This window comes from Nelumbo nucifera, chromosome 4 (assembly GCF_055504915.1).
Source record: "Nelumbo nucifera cultivar China Antique chromosome 4, China Antique-T2T, whole genome shotgun sequence".
NCBI lineage: Eukaryota > Viridiplantae > Streptophyta > Magnoliopsida > Proteales > Nelumbonaceae > Nelumbo > Nelumbo nucifera.
Genome location: NC_142652.1, coordinates 56805064 through 56821899, shown reverse-complemented (window position 1 = coordinate 56821899; position 16836 = coordinate 56805064). Strand labels below are relative to the sequence as shown.

The 16836-nt window shown below is 34.6% G+C and overlaps 1 protein-coding gene across 5 annotated transcripts in view; it reads right to left on the bottom strand.

Annotated features, from left to right (window-relative positions):
• Positions 1 to 14097: 14097 nt before the first annotated feature.
• Positions 14098 to 16836, bottom strand: part of LOC104589907 (polygalacturonase inhibitor (DUF639)) — a 70111-nt gene continuing 67372 nt past the window's right edge. For 4 of the 5 annotated variants that reach the window (XM_010248376.3, XM_088903947.1, XM_088903948.1 and 1 more), the window contains one exon: positions 14098 to 14488. In XM_010248376.3, coding sequence (XP_010246678.1) covers positions 14264 to 14488 — 225 coding nt within the window. In that variant the 3' untranslated portion in view covers positions 14098 to 14263. The remainder of the gene's footprint in view (positions 14489 to 16836) is intronic. The other variant, XM_010248378.3, reaches the window with a different exon arrangement.

Below are 16836 nucleotides of genomic sequence, written 5' to 3'. Positions count from 1 at the left end.
TCACCATCATCATTTTTATAAATGAGAAAATGATGAGATACAGAGATTGTCCAATTACAAGTGTTAACTGTTAATTAAATAAAATTGGCAAAATAAAAAACATAATAAAGGGTAAAAATGGAAAGCGAAAATCAAGATTTAAAATAAAAAGTAAAAAATACAAAGAATATCCAATTACAAGTGTTAACTGTTAATTAAATAAAAAACATAATAAAGGGTAAAAATGGAAAGTAAAAAATATAGAGATTATCCAATTACAAGTGTTAACTATTAATTAAATAAAATTGGAAAAATAAAAAACATAATAAAGGGTAAAAATGGAAAGTGAAATTCAAGATTTAAAATAAAAAACATGATAAAGGGTAAAAATGGAAAGTAAAATCATGGATCTGGCCTCTTCTCCCAAGTATTCCAAACTGAGACAACATTGACCATCAAAGCATGTCCTTCCTACCAGTCCACCCCCTTGAACTGGCATAGAGTGAAGATATTGTTATGACTTGATGCTTTTCCAATTAACTAATGAATGGAGTGGAGGCCATTTTTTGTTGTTTAATTTCCCAAGGGACCCTATTATGTTTAAAAATCCCTTATTTAGCCCAATTTGAGCCAACACATGGATGCCTTTTCTTTGATGAACAAGTCAAATTCATGGAGGGCACATTAGAGGGCTAAAATAAAGAAAGAAGAAAATAAAAAGAGATAACAGAGAAAGTAACGAAGAAACTATGACCAAGTTTAGTCGGGCTTAAAATGAAGTAGTTGTTTGGAAGTGAAGTAGAGATTCAAAGTGCTTAACATATACTTTTTCAATAGTTGTGTCATGTTATAGTCAATGAAATGAAGGGATGCCATCTTTTGGTCATTTGTTCCATCTTTCATGTTGCATCCCAATTATACACAATTGAATCTGTTAGTTGGCCCTTTGAGGCTTCAAGTTAGCCTTTCCTTTCCAATAAACATTTTCTAAGTGGCAAATGTCCAAAATTGGGGCAACAAGGGGCAGTTGAAAAAAATGTGGTTAAGGAAGTCAAAAAAAAAAAAAAGGAAAAAGAAGAAAACAAAGGAAAAAAAGTGAAGAACAAATTGAGGCAACTTAGTATCGAGGGATGGGATAGAAATTTTGGAAAACTAGAAAGCTTTAAAGAAAGAGATAATCAAGGAAAACCAAACTAAGGAAGTTGGGGAAATTAGAAAACAAAGGGAATGGGAGAGAAATAATTACAAATGAATGATGAAAGAGAGAAACAGTGAAGAAGAAATTGGGGTAGACAAAATGATTCAATCATTCAAGAATTCCTTGGATTGGATATTTGTCTTTTGATTCCCCAAACTGATTACATTTCATCTATAATAAAGTCCTCTATGATCAATGAGGGAACATGGCTCATATTGAAAAATGCGAAGAGCATAAAAAAATGAAAGAGAGAGAAGGGAAATAAAAAAAATAGAAGATAGAGAAAATGATTAAGAACAAGTAGCAACCTTGCATAAAAGTTAAGTATTCAATTTCCTTTTGCAAATAAGTTTTTTAACCTTTTACCCTTCATTTCAGACTCTCCCTTCTTGAACCACATTTTGTCCTATGCACTAAGTCCTCCTTCATCCTTGAGAAATTGGCAAACCAATGCTAGATAGACCTAATTGATTAGAAATAAGGGGTCTCATTTGAGCATTCTCTAATCAAGCATCATTTTCATCATCAACCCTTCTCGTCAACTAGATATTGGGGCAATCCCCTTTGATTTGGGTATTTTCCAAAATGCACATTTAATTGATACTTTAGCATTTTCAATGTACATGCCTTTAAAGTTGTTATGGTTTTGATTATCTCTTTCAAGGAAGGGGAAAATTACTGTTTGTCTTTTACTAAAATGTGATGTAGATCTCATTAGACATAATTATTCTATTCTGAATTGATGTTAACAGTGTCCCTTGTTTTGATCCGATGACTTCCTAAAAAGAGAAGAAGAAGGAGAAAAATTTCATCATCCTCTTCCTCAAAAGCGTTGTACTGTCCTTCTACATAGAATGTTGCAAAAAAAAAAGTTTTTTTAAGGGAATCCCATGGAAGTATAGCGTTTGGCATCCAAATCGATTATATACATGCGCCTCAAAGGAGAAATTCGAGCCCCTCCATTGCAAGGTCATTTGATTTTTCACCACACTAGTACATCCCAAATAACTATTTTAATCGCTCTATAACACATGAATTTTTCACCACACTAGCACATTACAAATTAGTATTTTTGTTTCTCCATAGATCATAAATCATCTACCATACTGACACATCACAGATAACTACTTTCACTACTCCATAACACATGAATTTTCCGTCTTACTAGCACATCATAAATCTCTATTTTTTATTATTCCATAGCACATAAATTTTTTGCCACATTGGTACATCATTAATAACTATTTTATTGCTATATAAAATACGAATTTTTTCCGCACTAGCAATCATTGTTTTTATCACTACATAGCGCATAGATTCTTCCACCACACTATCACATCATCAATCTTTGTTTTTATTGTTGCATAGCATATAGATTTTTCATTGCACTAGCACACCATGAATCATTAACTTCATTTCTCATAAGCACATTATGACTTCCATCAATTTTATTACAACATGACACAGTTTCCTTGCCACATGACATAGATTTTACTGCCTCTTGGCATAAGCTTCACCGTCTTACAATATAGCACATTTTTTTTCCAAAATTCATGGATTTCTCTTTTGAGTGGCAGAATTTCATCACATTTAACATAGTTTTATCGCTCCATGGCACAAATTCCATCACATCATGACAAAGCATATTTTTTGAAGCCATCGATTTTATCGCCTCATGGCACAAAATGACATCCATCAACTTTATCATCTTATGGTATAACATGATTTTCTACGTCTCACGGCACATGCTTTTCTCAAATTCATTAGCTCTACCAATTCATAGCACATGGTTTTTTTGCATCACCAGTTGTTTCGCCTTATGACACATCAAAAATTTTAATTAAGATCTTATCATTTTGTTAATTGCTATATGGCACGTTATTGATTTAAAGTTCATATTCTCTCACCTCAATATATAACTGACCTCACTTCACAAGGTAATGTTTGTTAGAAGGATCACTATTGCCAAAATCAAAAAAATCAAATAGCCTTCATGGATGATCGGTGTTACTTGCACAAATCTTCATGTGCTTCTTTTATCTTTATTATTTCGTAGCATACTACCTCACAACAAAGAAGGGCAACTATCAACACTTGATTTTTGCTCAATCTATTTCTAAACCCCCAATTCATACCCCTAACACCCAATCAAATATTCCAAACTCTCCAAAACAACAAATACTCTAAGATGCCAAATCTTAGGCCAGAAGTTCCCAAATCTACCATTGAATCTAGTTGATCTCAATCCAATAGAATTGATAAATCCCCCATTCATACCATGTTCATCAAATCAAATTCAATCATTCAATAATTAGGAACCCCAAAATACCCATTTAGATTAAATCTTAGCACCAAAATTCGAACTTTCATCAACCATCAATTAAAGATTCCATTTTGGTGACCCTAATTGACTAATGCATTTAAAGCTTAAAATTCTCAAGCTACATTCTCCTCAGTACATCAAATCCTGCCTTTAAGTCCAAACCCCATAACCATACAACCGACCAACTTTAACAACTAAATTTCTTAGTTTAACCCATAAATAATCCAATATTCAATTTTAAGACCCTAAATTAGCCATCCAAATACAATCTAAGATACTTTTAGCCATTAGATATCTTATTCCATCTATTTAATTGAAAACCCGTCTTTTCCGTCAAACTTTGGACATCCTAATACACTTACCCATCAAATTTCAACTCAAAATTCGCTCATTTGGCCCTCTATCATATAAAGATTCCATTTATAACACCTTTTATTGGTAAAAAGATAGGGGTGTATAAAAGATCCTAAAACTTATAAAAAGCTGGTGGATAGAAATTGGGTTTTTGAATTCCTTACTAGACTTAATCCTAAATATGATAAAGTTATATAGAATGTTTTAGCTAAATATGATGTGACCCTTTCTTAGGATTATATTAGCGAAGAAAGCAGAAGATGAATTCAGATTGTGGAAGTCCCAATAAATCATTTTTCCAATGCTAGGATGAAACAAAAGGTGATTATTGAGAAGGAAATTATGTATGATTTCTATAAGAAACCAAAGCACACAAAGGATACTTATTGGAAGTTGAATCCAAAGCTTTCACCTCTTAATTAAGAATAATAGTAATGGTAAAAATAGTAGGAATGGAAAAGGTGGAAATGCTAATGTAGCCACCAGGGCTGATTGAATATGAAAAGTATGGTCGTATTATCATTTATTTGGAATCTACCTCTTTAGCTTCTGCTTGACCAAGCAATCACTCCACTTTTGCTTATTTTCACTTAGGTATTCGTGTTATTATGAACCATGCTCCTACCTTAAGTAATCATAAGATCTTGTAAATAATAGATTATGATGCTTTTGACCATATGACTAGTGTTTCCACTTTATTCACTACTTATCAACTTTTATCTAATCACAACAAAATTTTTCTTGTTGATGACTCTCTTACCCTTATCTTAAGCAAATGAGACATAAGAACCTAAGACTCATTTACTTTGACCTTTGTACTTCATGTACCAAAACTTAATACTAATATGTTTTCAATTAGTTTAACTAAATCTCTGAATTATAGTGTAATTCCCCTTTTGTTGTGTTTTTTAGGACACGAAATTTTAAAAAGGTGGTTGGGAGTGGCAATGAGACAAATGGGATATATTTATTGGATATGCCTATAAGTAGAGCAAGATATAGCCTTAGAAATTAGCTTTTAGATTTATAGTGTCGGAGTTAGTTAGTCGTGTCATGTTATGTTACCATTGTCTATGTCATCTATTTTTTTCTTCATTAAAGTTTTTGTTTCCTACATTATTTAAAGGAGTCAATTATCAAGTCTACATTGTGAATCTTGCAAGCTTTCAAAGCATTGTGGAAACTCTTATCTTGTAAATAATAAAAGATGCACTTTTCCATTTAACATTATTCACTCAGATGTGTAAGGGCCTTAGCATTTACCTTGTATGAGAGGTTACAAATATTTTATTATGTTCATTGATGATTTTTCTTGTTATACTTGGCTTTGTCTTATGCTTCTCGTGCTGAAGTACCCACACTTGTTCAATAGTTTTATGAGTGCTTACCTAGTTTGACACTTAAATCAAACCATTCTAGTCAAACAATGTTAAGGAATATTTTGAGAAGGATTTTACATTTTTCTTTGAAAAGTTTAAAGTTGTTCACCAAAGCTCTTGCACTCATACTCTTGAGAAAAATGGGGTAGTGAAGAGAAAGAACCAACACATTATGAAAGTTCCTAGAAGTACACTTTTTGCTTCCCATTACGGAAGTTGTCAAAACACTCGTACTCCAAATGCCCTTGATCCCAACATTACTGAACCCATCAAGAACTACCAATGAATTCTAGACATTCTTAGACACCTTAGTACCAAATTTCAACTCAAAATTCTCCCATTTACCCCTCTATAATACAAATATTCTATTTCAAGCATTTTCATTAGTCAAGACACCCATACTCCAAATTCCCTTGATCTCAACACCTATGAACCAATCAGGAACTACCAATGAACTCCTGACATCACAAAACACCTACCTACCAAATTTCAACTCAAAATTTCCCCCATTCATTACCAAAACACCCATACTCTGGATTCCTTTAATCCCAATACATTTGAACCAATCAAACCCTACCATCCCATTCAAGAACCTAGGAAATGTTACTCAGTTAAATTCTAAGTTAAGACCCCCTTTAGCCATTTATCAGACAAAATTTCTATTTTGAGACTTTTCATTAGCCCATCTGTTTTCCCTCAAGATCTCTTAATTTAGGCACATACAATTGGCCCAATCAAACCCCACCAATCAATCTAGAACACTAAAAAGCCATACCTTATCAATTTTCGTACAAAAATACCTTCATTTCCCCCCTTAACTAAAAAAAAAATCATTTTAAATGCTATTGGCCCATACACCAAAGACTTCCTTCCACCCTCAGGCCTATATTCACCCCTCACACATCATCCTAAAAACCATGCCCTTTAATTTGAATCTCAATTTGACCACTACTTGCACCCCAAAATGACCAAAATAACCTTAAACCTCCAAAGTATTTATCAAAATGTCCCTACCCTAATATAAATATAACATAATATTTTTTCACTCAAAGGAATAGGGAAGAACATTAATTAAGCTCTCCATCTCCAACAACAAACAAAGAACCCAAGTGGTGGTTTGAGCTTCGATTTTCCCTTCTCTCATCATCATCATTATCATCACCATCATCTTCTTCTTCTTCTTCTTCTTCTTCTTCTTCTTTATTCTTTGTTCGTCGTTGCAACTTGACCTGTGTCACTCTCTTCTCTCTCTCTCTCTCTCCCTCTTATTAATTTCTCTCTTCTCCTTCCTTACTCGCCACCACTATCACTTCCTTTGGGTCCCCACATTATAACTGAATTTCTTAGCACTATCGTTGTCGTCGTCGTCGTCATCTCTCTCTCACCTTATTCCTCTCTTTCTATCCCTTTGCTCACCATTGCAACATACCAGGAAATAGAGCACACCCTCTCACCTTATTCCTCTCTCTCTCTCTCCCCCCCCCCCCCCCCCCCCCCCCCCCCCCCACCCCCCTTCTTCTTCTTCTCTCCTTTTTTCTCTTCCTTTCTTTCTTCTTCAGCTTCCTTATTCTTTTTTTTCTTAATTTTTTCTCTCCCCTATTCTTCCTCCATAATCATTAAAACCGAATCGAAGCAACCATTGATATTCCACCATTGTTACTAGTCTTTGCTCAACATGGAATTCTCCTAACCTACATTGCCACAACTTAAGATAACTCTACACTACTCCCACCATTGCATACTCAAGCTTAGTTTACTAACTCTATCCAACCAGTCTTAGCACTATTGGTGTTGAACTAACCACAAACTAGAGTCTCAATGGTCATTTCTATCTCTTCGATCAATTTAATCTATAGATGAAAAATTCTATAGATTTCTGATTAGATTTTTAAAGGCCATCACGTTATTATCACAACAATCTCGACTTTGATCCCCCAACTTGTAATATGAATTTAATCATTTGAAGGTGACATCAAGAGAAAGTTATAATGGTTATGGCTCTCTAAACCTGGTCAGTGACTTTACTTCCTCTTTATATTATTATTATTATTATTATTAATCATTTTAAAGTTTTGCCTAATCAGAAATCCATGAATCGGCTTAACTTCTAGTTCATCTTTTCAAGGTCATATCTATTGATAATAGGGGGAGAATCTAATCTACACCTTTTATTATGGGCCATTTGTCAGATTTTATCATTTTCACCAATGATTTATCATCATCAAAAAGGGAGAAATTGTTAGCAATATTGACCCTATGTTTTTTTATGATAACAAATTCATTGAAAGTACTAACATACGTAAAAGTCAAGTGTATAGACATTTTCTTTGAATGTTTCTCAGATGGACTAAGCATGAACTAAGAAAAAACAAGAAATCCCTATAATGAGGAAATGGAAGAAGTCCATTTTATTAAAAGCATGAAGGAATCAAGTCAAAAGCAAGATCAAGTTCAAGAGAGTTAGTGTTTAATCTTTCTAGGATGTTATGTAATTAGATTGCATATGCACTAAGGGATTATCTCAGACCTACCTTGGTTCACAACTTAACCTTAGAGACTAATGGTTAGCTTAAGAAAGGCCTTAGGTCATTCACTGATTTTGAACAAAGTGAAAAAGCACAAAAGTTAAGTTTTTTCTAAGTTTGGAAACCTAATGAGTTGACATTTTAAGTGAAGGAATTGACTACTTGAGTCCTTCAAAAGAGGATTGTAGCAAGTAGCTAGTCAACTTCTACATCCTAATAGTTGACTGGTTGTGACAATCGAAATAGGTAAAGGGAAGTAGTCAGTTACTACAACTTGATAGTCAACTTCTAGAGAAAAAATATTCCCAGTAGTGCATGAGAGTCGACTATCAAGGCTTAGTAGTCAACTCCCAAGGCTCCTATTAAAGTATTCCAAATTTGATAACTGAAGCAATCGGCTACTTTGCCCAAGCGGCTTATGTTAGCTCTCTGTTTTCGATTCTTCGAAGCCTATAATGACTCTTTATTCTTCTAATTAGCTATGAAAGTTGTATAGGATGATCTCTGAACATTTTCAATAGAAGAATGAAGAGCTTAAATGGATCTATAATGGCTATATGTTGAACCCACATTAATATGCTGGTGAGAAAAAAAGATTTGCAAGAGAAAAGAGAGCAAAACGTTGGAATAAGAGTTTAGAAGAGAGTTGTTGGCTTGCTAGCTGTGAAAGATTTGGATAGCACCCGCAAGTCCATTTAATGAAAGGTCTTGTTGGCATTTGAAAGTCCAACTAGTATAGTGGAAATTCTTAGGAGGTATGCCTAGGGAGAGGATGTAGGCTAGGTTTAGTTGAATCTCTATAAATTTTGTATATTCCTTCTGTTATTCTTGCCTTTAATCTTGACAATTCCTATTGTCTTTCATACTTTAGCAATGAAATGTTGTAGTAATGTTTACTGCATTTGAGGTGGCAACCATTGTTTATTGCATTTGAGATGGCAACAATCACCCCAATAATATTTACTAGTAGTAATGTTGTAGGAGGGATGAGAAATGTGATCCTTTAGCAATGAAAATTCATCACCGTCCCTTGCCTTTGACGACACAATGAAATTGGTTCTACACTAGCCAAAACCTCCTAAGTCCATGGAAGACTACAAAGATCAGATTATAGTAGATGCTAATTGTAGTGACTTAAGCACCAAAAACCAAAATTGGAAGATTGATTGAGCCAAGCCTCATTCTCCACTACAGGTGTCAATTGGACTGGATTTGGTCCAACCCGATCCAATTCAATGTGAGTCCACTTACAAATGGACTGGACCCAATCCAGTCCAAATCCAATCCAATCCATTAAAATATAAATGGATTATAAAAAATTACAAAATTCCAATATACCCTTATAGCATTGGAAATTTACAAAAATCCAATCAAATCGAATGAAATATCAAAAATTATATAAAAAACAAAACATATAAAAAATTACAAAAATATATTAAAATGAAGAAAACCTGAAAATTATAAAAAATATACCCTTTTGGCATTGAAAAAGAACTTTTGCAAAAGTGCTTTCATAAAAGTGCTTTTGTAATGTTGTAAAAGTGCTTTCGTAAAAGTACTTTTATAAAAGTACTTTCATATAAGTGCTTTTGTAAAAGTACATTTATAAAAGTGCTTTTGTACAAATGCCTTCATAAAAGTACCTTTATACTTTTGTAAAAGTACTTTCATAGAAGTGCTTTTATAAAAGTGCTTTCGTGAAAGTTCTTTCGTAAAAGTGCTTCTGTAAAAGTACTTTAATAAAAGTACTTCCATAAAAGTACTTCCGTAAAAGTGATTTTACAAAAGTTCTTTTGTAAAAGTGCTTTCGTGTAAAAGTACTTCTAGTGAAGTGCTTTCGTAAAAGTACTTTTATTAAAGTACTTCCATAAAAGGTTTTTTATAAAAGTGCTTTCATAAAAGTGCTTTCATGTAAAAGTATTTTTAGTGGAGTGCTTTCGTAAAAGTGATTTTATAAAACTGTTTCTGTAAAAAAGTGTTTGCATAAAAGTGCTTTTGTAAAAGCTTTTCTGTAAAAGTGCTTTAATGAAAGTACTTTCATAAAAGTGATTTTATGTCGGGTTCAGTTTTGATTGGTTCCAAATTGAACAAGGTTTGCCTCATGATCAGATTATTGGAAATTTGGTTTAGGTCCAACTCAGACCAATAAGAATATAGACCAATTTATTTTGGATTGGCCCAATCCAATAATTATAATGGACCATCCAAGTCCAATTTGATAAGGTTTGAACCGGATTGGATCTAATCCAAAACCGGTCAATTGACACCCTTATTCTCCACAACCCATATCTCAATTTCCACTCCCATGCTATCTCTTCACTTTGCGATCTCCAATCCCAAACCCAGATTGCATGAAGCTTAGAAACCCTGTTTTGAAATGAGCAAACTCTACTATTCTCATGGATTCCTTTTTCCCCTCATCAGCAAACTCTACTATTCCAATGGACGATGGTACACCAAGATTTGACTTTGAATTTCTAAGAACACAGATTCACTAGCCTGACTCATGGGGAATGATGTTGGTATGAATTATGGTGATACCATTCCTCTTTGTTATAATTCCTCAAGCCCATATGTTCATCCAAGCTTCTGAAGTCTGAAGTAAGAAACCACCTCAGCTAGCAGCAAAATCTTCTTCGAAATCTTATTATTCAAATCAAGCATGGGAATATCCACTCCTCTTTGTCAGAAAACTGTATGTCAAACAACTTGTGTGGAAAGATGCTTTGAAATTTTAAAGAATAATGAAAGGATAAAATAGAGTTTCATAGAACTTAAGAGAAAAGTTCCATCTAAGTTCACTCACCCAGATTCAATCGTAAATCCTGGAATCAGCCATAGAAACTCTGTCCAAATTTTCCACTAGAGAGGGAAAACATTTTCTTTTTCATAATTGAAGAGTAGAATAGGAAAAGCTGCCTAAAGTTTCAAGGTCAAAGGGCATTTTTGACCACAAAGGGGTAAAATTGGGATTTAACAAATTATATAAGTCATGTGGTATCACATCCCAACAGATTGTGACAGCACGCTAAGGGCCGGGGAATATTTAGTCAATTGTTAGAAACCTTAGGAATAACTTAGGGCATTTTGCAAATAATATGGAAGTTTTAGTCCATTTCCAAAAACTTAGGGGTAGTTTAAGAGATTTATCCCTAATAAAATTATTAATGACATCAAGAAATTAGGTTTTCTTGGGTTTTATTTTATTCACTTCCCAGAAGAATGTTGGAGCAAGCAGAAATTTGAATTTAGTTCATAGAGTACTTTTTTTATATCATTGTCATCCTTGTATGCGTCCTTCAAGTTCACGGTAGTTGGGTGCTTAGGCAAATGCTTCATGATTTCAACCTCTCTTCTCATGCCTTCGATATCCACTTCTATTCTCATTTTTCTTTAAAATTGTATCTCTCTTGCTGCACCATAGAAGGAAAAATCCAAAACCAGCACAACCTAACTATTTTGTAGGAGCTTTGACCTAGAAGATGATTTTGTTACAGGGCTAAGCTGTAGCAAATCTAGGCAGTATTCGGCACTGTGTTCATCTCGTGGACAGGACAGTTTCGGTCCCATACACGGGATGAACACCTGTTCGGCTGGCTGTGGATGGGACTGCTCCACGCTATATCATGGACCGGTCCCGTCCACACCCCAATTTCTCATCTATAGCAAAAACTCGTGGTTAAGACTCGTCCACATTTTATTTTTGATCCCCTACTTTACACTCTCCCTAAAAGGTTGAAACCCTATTATCTGTTTCACATTTTAATATTTTTGTCAATAAAATATTAATTATTTTACTTAATGTTTTTTAATTTTTATCAATAAAATAATAATTTTAAATATTTAAAATATATTTTTTGAAAATTTAATTATTCTACTATTGTTTTTATAAAAAAATTAATTAATATTGGTTAATATTAATTCATTGATGCATTTTTCAATATATTTATCATATAAAATGCAAAAATTAGATATTTATGATTAACTGTATAGATCATTCATAAAATGTATATGAGATACATGGAATCAAAAAGTGTGGTATCCACACCACGCCTACAGAACGCCATTGTGGGTGTGGCACGGTACATGGTACTAAATTGAATGTGTCGTATCTATTCGTTGTCTCAATGCCATATCGTGCCCATATTGTTGAGTATCGGTGCATTTTGTCACCGTATCGGTTACGATTTTACTGTGGCAGAATCGCAAATAAAACTCCCTTCGAAAGAGGGCTTCTAAACCCATTTCAGAAGCCCTCTTTCTTTCCCAAACCCTTCAAAAAGCTTTTTAACCTTTCTAAAGACTCAAATCTTGTAAAAATTTGCCAAAACGTCTATAAATTTGCAAGATTCAATAAGTTTTTCAAGGTTGTGAAAAAAGGAGGGAAAATAAATATATTTTTTTCAAATTTCTTTTACATTTTCAGCCAATGTTAGAAAAGATAAGGGGAAAGAAAGTGGTTTTCCCCTTGCTCCTTCGGCTGGGAGGCGAAGCACCCCAGACCCCCCCGTCCCCCTTTTTGATGTAGCCCAATTTATTTTTTTGAGTTAGGGGGGTCTTGCTCCGCTTCGGCGAGCGAGTGAAGCGAGCTTGCCTCTGCTTCGACAAGAGCCCTCTTTTAACAATTGTTATGCATTTTTATTGTTCTTATTATAAAAGATTTTTATTAAAGATAAAGAAAAAAAATGAAATCCCCCTTCCTCATTCCTCCTCTTAAGGAAGCTTTCACCTCCTTGTGTTTGAGAGGCTTACGCCTCTTGCATTCTGAACTTATGCTTCACACCTCTAGGTAGTGGAATGCCTATATGCTTTAAAACATTGATATTTATTTTTTTAATTTTTAGAATAAAATATGCAAAATAATTATTTCATCTATTGTGTCCATAAGTCCATTCAATTTTTTGTTACATATTTACTTTTCTTAATTTTAATTTAATTTTTAGAATAAAACATGCAAAATAATTATTTGAATAAAAATAAATAATTATTTAGTTTTTAAAAAATTAGAATAAAACATGCAAAATAATTACTTGATCTATAATGTCCATAATTAGATAGTATGTTTATGTTCCCGACTTCCCATTTATTGATTATAATATGTTTTTTTTTTCATAAAACCCACTAAAACATGTTATTTTTATGCATAAATAGCTCATTTATGTCTTATATTTGGTGATATTAATGTTTATTTATTATTTATTAGAGTATTTATAGCATTTCCATGTATTTCCATGCGTATCTTAATTTTTCATCCGTATCCATGCATATCCAAGGTGTATCCCGATACATCTCTTAAATTTACCTTTCAGATACGCATAGCGTTTCCGATACTTTGAACCTTGCATGTAAGTGAAGCAGTGGCAGCACCACGGGATAACTAACAAAGTTCCCCCGCAAGGTGCCAACCAATTGGTTGGTTAGTACTCGTACAATCATACTGATTGTAGCAGAGACTTGGGATTGAATTTCGTCTGTACCTGGATTGGCGGGGGTTGATGGATTTGGGGGACGAACTACCCCCGTTGTGTAGTCCCTTGGAGAAAAAAGACCAAAGAAAAAAAACGAAAAAACACAGACAGGCCCAATGCAGATTTCTGAATTCCACTGTAGACCTATAAACATTCAAAATGCCAAATACCCCCACTCTATACACCAATGCCAGCCCGTGAATTGACATCAATTCCAATCTGGCACCTACTCCAACTGTACTTTAGGCCTAAAAATCCTGACCCTGGGCTGAACCGTCATTCTCCAAAAAAAAGTGAAGGCTGTGGAGCAATGGTAGCATCGTATAATATGGTCATCCATGTGATCATCTAAGCATTCTTAACAGGTCCAGATTTTTCTAAAGCCCAACAGATCTGGATTCATCCGTGAAATACTGAGCTCAACAAATCTATGATATATAATAAAGTAGGTATTTGCCTTTGAATTACATAGTCTAGGAATATAATAAATTTTCACATTTCCCGAGTGCTTGGCAGGGATGGAGATGATTTTTCCTCTGGGGAGATATGATGAAAAATTTTCCATCTCCTTTGGCAGGAATATGAGCACTCCCTGCCCGGTAGGGATCCCCGTTTAGTAATATATATATATTTTGTGTTAATGAATTTGTGTTAATATTGTTTGAAAATATGGCTTGAATACATTTAGATGATTGTAAATTATAAAGTATAACTGTTTTATTTTTAAAAATAAAATGAAGTTGACGTCATGAAAAAGTTGATGGGGAGTGGAGACCCATGGAGACGGGGATGGGGGAAAACCCTGTGCCCATTGGCAGATACGGGCCGTCCCACCCCACTCCATTGCCATTATACAAATTCTACCTCCTTGTAAAGCATTGGCATATTATTTTGTATTTCCAGTCCATATAGTTTGACAAAGCACACTTAACTTTATAACCAGATAATTACACACTAATTACAAAGAACAGGTGAAAAGAGATATTCAAGTTGCTATGACTATTAGGAGAGGAACCTCTCTCCGTCCAAAGAATTATTCATTTTCGTTTCTTGTCTTCAAGTTTGATTAGCTGAACTGGGGCTGCTGGAATCCCGATCCACCATTCTCTAACCCGCCTTAACCACCTATCGCTGAGATCTTTCCTCAAAGGCATTTCCCTTGTGAATGCCTCAAGAAATACTATCATGATCAGAAACCATAGAGGCACAAATGCAAAGACTGCAGCCATGATGATAAAAAACACAACAGCCTTGTCTGTAGCCTGGATAGCAAAATGTGGATGAGACAGAAAAGTAAGATAATTCATTTCTTTTTTACAGAATTGCTTTCTTTCTTTTTCTCGATCAGTCACAATACAATGCCTTTTAAAATGACTTTGATTCTTTAAAACAAAAAGGTGTGGTAATCAAACTTGAATTTTGGTTATATAATTTTATCTAATGGCCTATAAATGGCTCAATACATGAAAGGAAAAATCCTGCAGTAGCATATAAATGCTCAAATGGCCTTGAAATATCCTCAACAATCATTCAATTTCTCTATTTTCATATGTTCTGTCAAACAGCAGAAGGCATCATATTTCAGAGCATTACTCCCCTAAGCTTCCAAGCATACTAACGGGGATGTCATTTAAAAAATCTCATGTACCTAGGAAAGGTAACTCCATGTGATGTCAAAAAATAAAGGAAGCACCATAAATAAAAGGTTCCTTAGCATTGAATCAGAAGGAAGCACCAAAACCAACTGATGATTGGCTTTGTTGGTACAGTCACTGGCTTGTTCCAGAAGAAACTTGGGATCAAAATTCATTGCCACCAGGGGTTGGGAATGAGAGGTTACTGGTACAGGGGGATCCCCACCCCCCACCCACCCACTCCAATTTGTCCAATTGTGTAGCCCAATGAACAAAAAAAGTGAAAAAAAAAGAAAAAATGGAAGCACCAAAGACCCTGCAGATTTATAATAGAGGCTTATACATATATTTCTTACACTGAATAAGAGAGATAAGTGTGTGCAATACAAATACACTGCGAATAAGGACCATGTATTTCTAAGTATTGGACACACATACATGAATATAAGAGAGAGAGGTGTGTACCATATTAGGGAAGCATGCATCTTTTTCTTTAACACAATATCTTAACTATCCATGACTTACGAAAAAAAAAGTTTCTGGTGAGGATGGGCAGGAAAAACCATTATACATGTCTCTGCTATACCATTAGTATAAGGTGAATCTTCACAAATCATGTAACTTATAATAAAAGAGGATGAATTCGTCCATATTTGAACTTTCAATTCCATCAATATGGTAATTGTTATGTTAGTATGTATGCCCTCCAACTGATGTATTATACATACTTTTGTTATGAATAAAAGGATGTTTATTTCATGTGCTATTGGGTTGTTCTGCTTGTTAGATAGTGTATGCCCTTAACTCCAATCAAATTGATGTACATATACATTTATCAGTAAATGAATAAAGTACATCATTGTTTCATGTTCTTATTGGTGTGTTTCTGTGAATTACTCCTTAAATTGGACACTTATGAGACTCGTGTTAGTTTAGAATGTTCTCAGCCATTGGAAAGACTTGGGGAGTTTGTCCTGACAAGGCTGACAATGGTGTGCTATTGAACTGGTGGAGCAACTTGTCTCAGCTGCTAGGGTTAGATCCCAAGCACAACCAGTGGGTGTTTAGAAGAAACACTAAACCCGTATCAATTTCTAGTTATGCCCTAGACCTTGGAGATAGATGGGCAAAACCGGAAAGTTGCACTTAATCCCAGACGATTATGATACTAAACTAGGTTTTGGACCGAGTTGTCTTTGATATACCAACTAGTGATCTATCAAGGGTCAAATACCTGGGCATGTTGGGGCAGTTAGGGAAATTACTTGAGTGGGTGATCATAGTGATGGGATCGACCCCTTTGTCAGACAAAGTGAATATCATGGTTTACACTCTCTCTGATGGAAACCTAGACTACCGAAAGTGGATTTCAACTATATTTGAAATTTGATTTGCAAAGTATATTTATATGTTATATTACTATTTTATGAAAAAGGTTTTAATCCCGAGATCCATCCGAGTAGAGAGCGTGACACTGCATTTCGCAATTAGGGAAGAGGTCATTCCCTATGGAAAGTGTTTTGATGATTATGGACCGAGGGGTTAGGTGCAAGAGACCATTACAAAGCTAATTACCTGATGGGCTTTATCTTACAGTCCATTATCCTTGGGTCTTCATAGGGTGGCTGAATCCAAGAATCATTTATATGTAAATGTTGAGCCTAAACTAAGCCCAAGTTGATTGGGTTAGGGGCTCACTGCCTCTGAGAAATGAATTCGGCCTAACCTCTACCAGAGGTGGGGACGAACCCTTATAGAATTGTGTGAGAACTTTGTAGGTTCCACGCCATACGATATTCAGGCCTAAGGTGGTCATGCAACACCTTGGGACATAAACCATTAGAGAAAATGGGCTCAGGGCTCATTACTAATATGATTACTTAAGTGATCACATGAAGTCAAGGTTCAAAATATCGATACGCCCGATACGCTGGTAGGGGCGTATCGGGCGAATCGGTACTACATTTTGTGCCTTT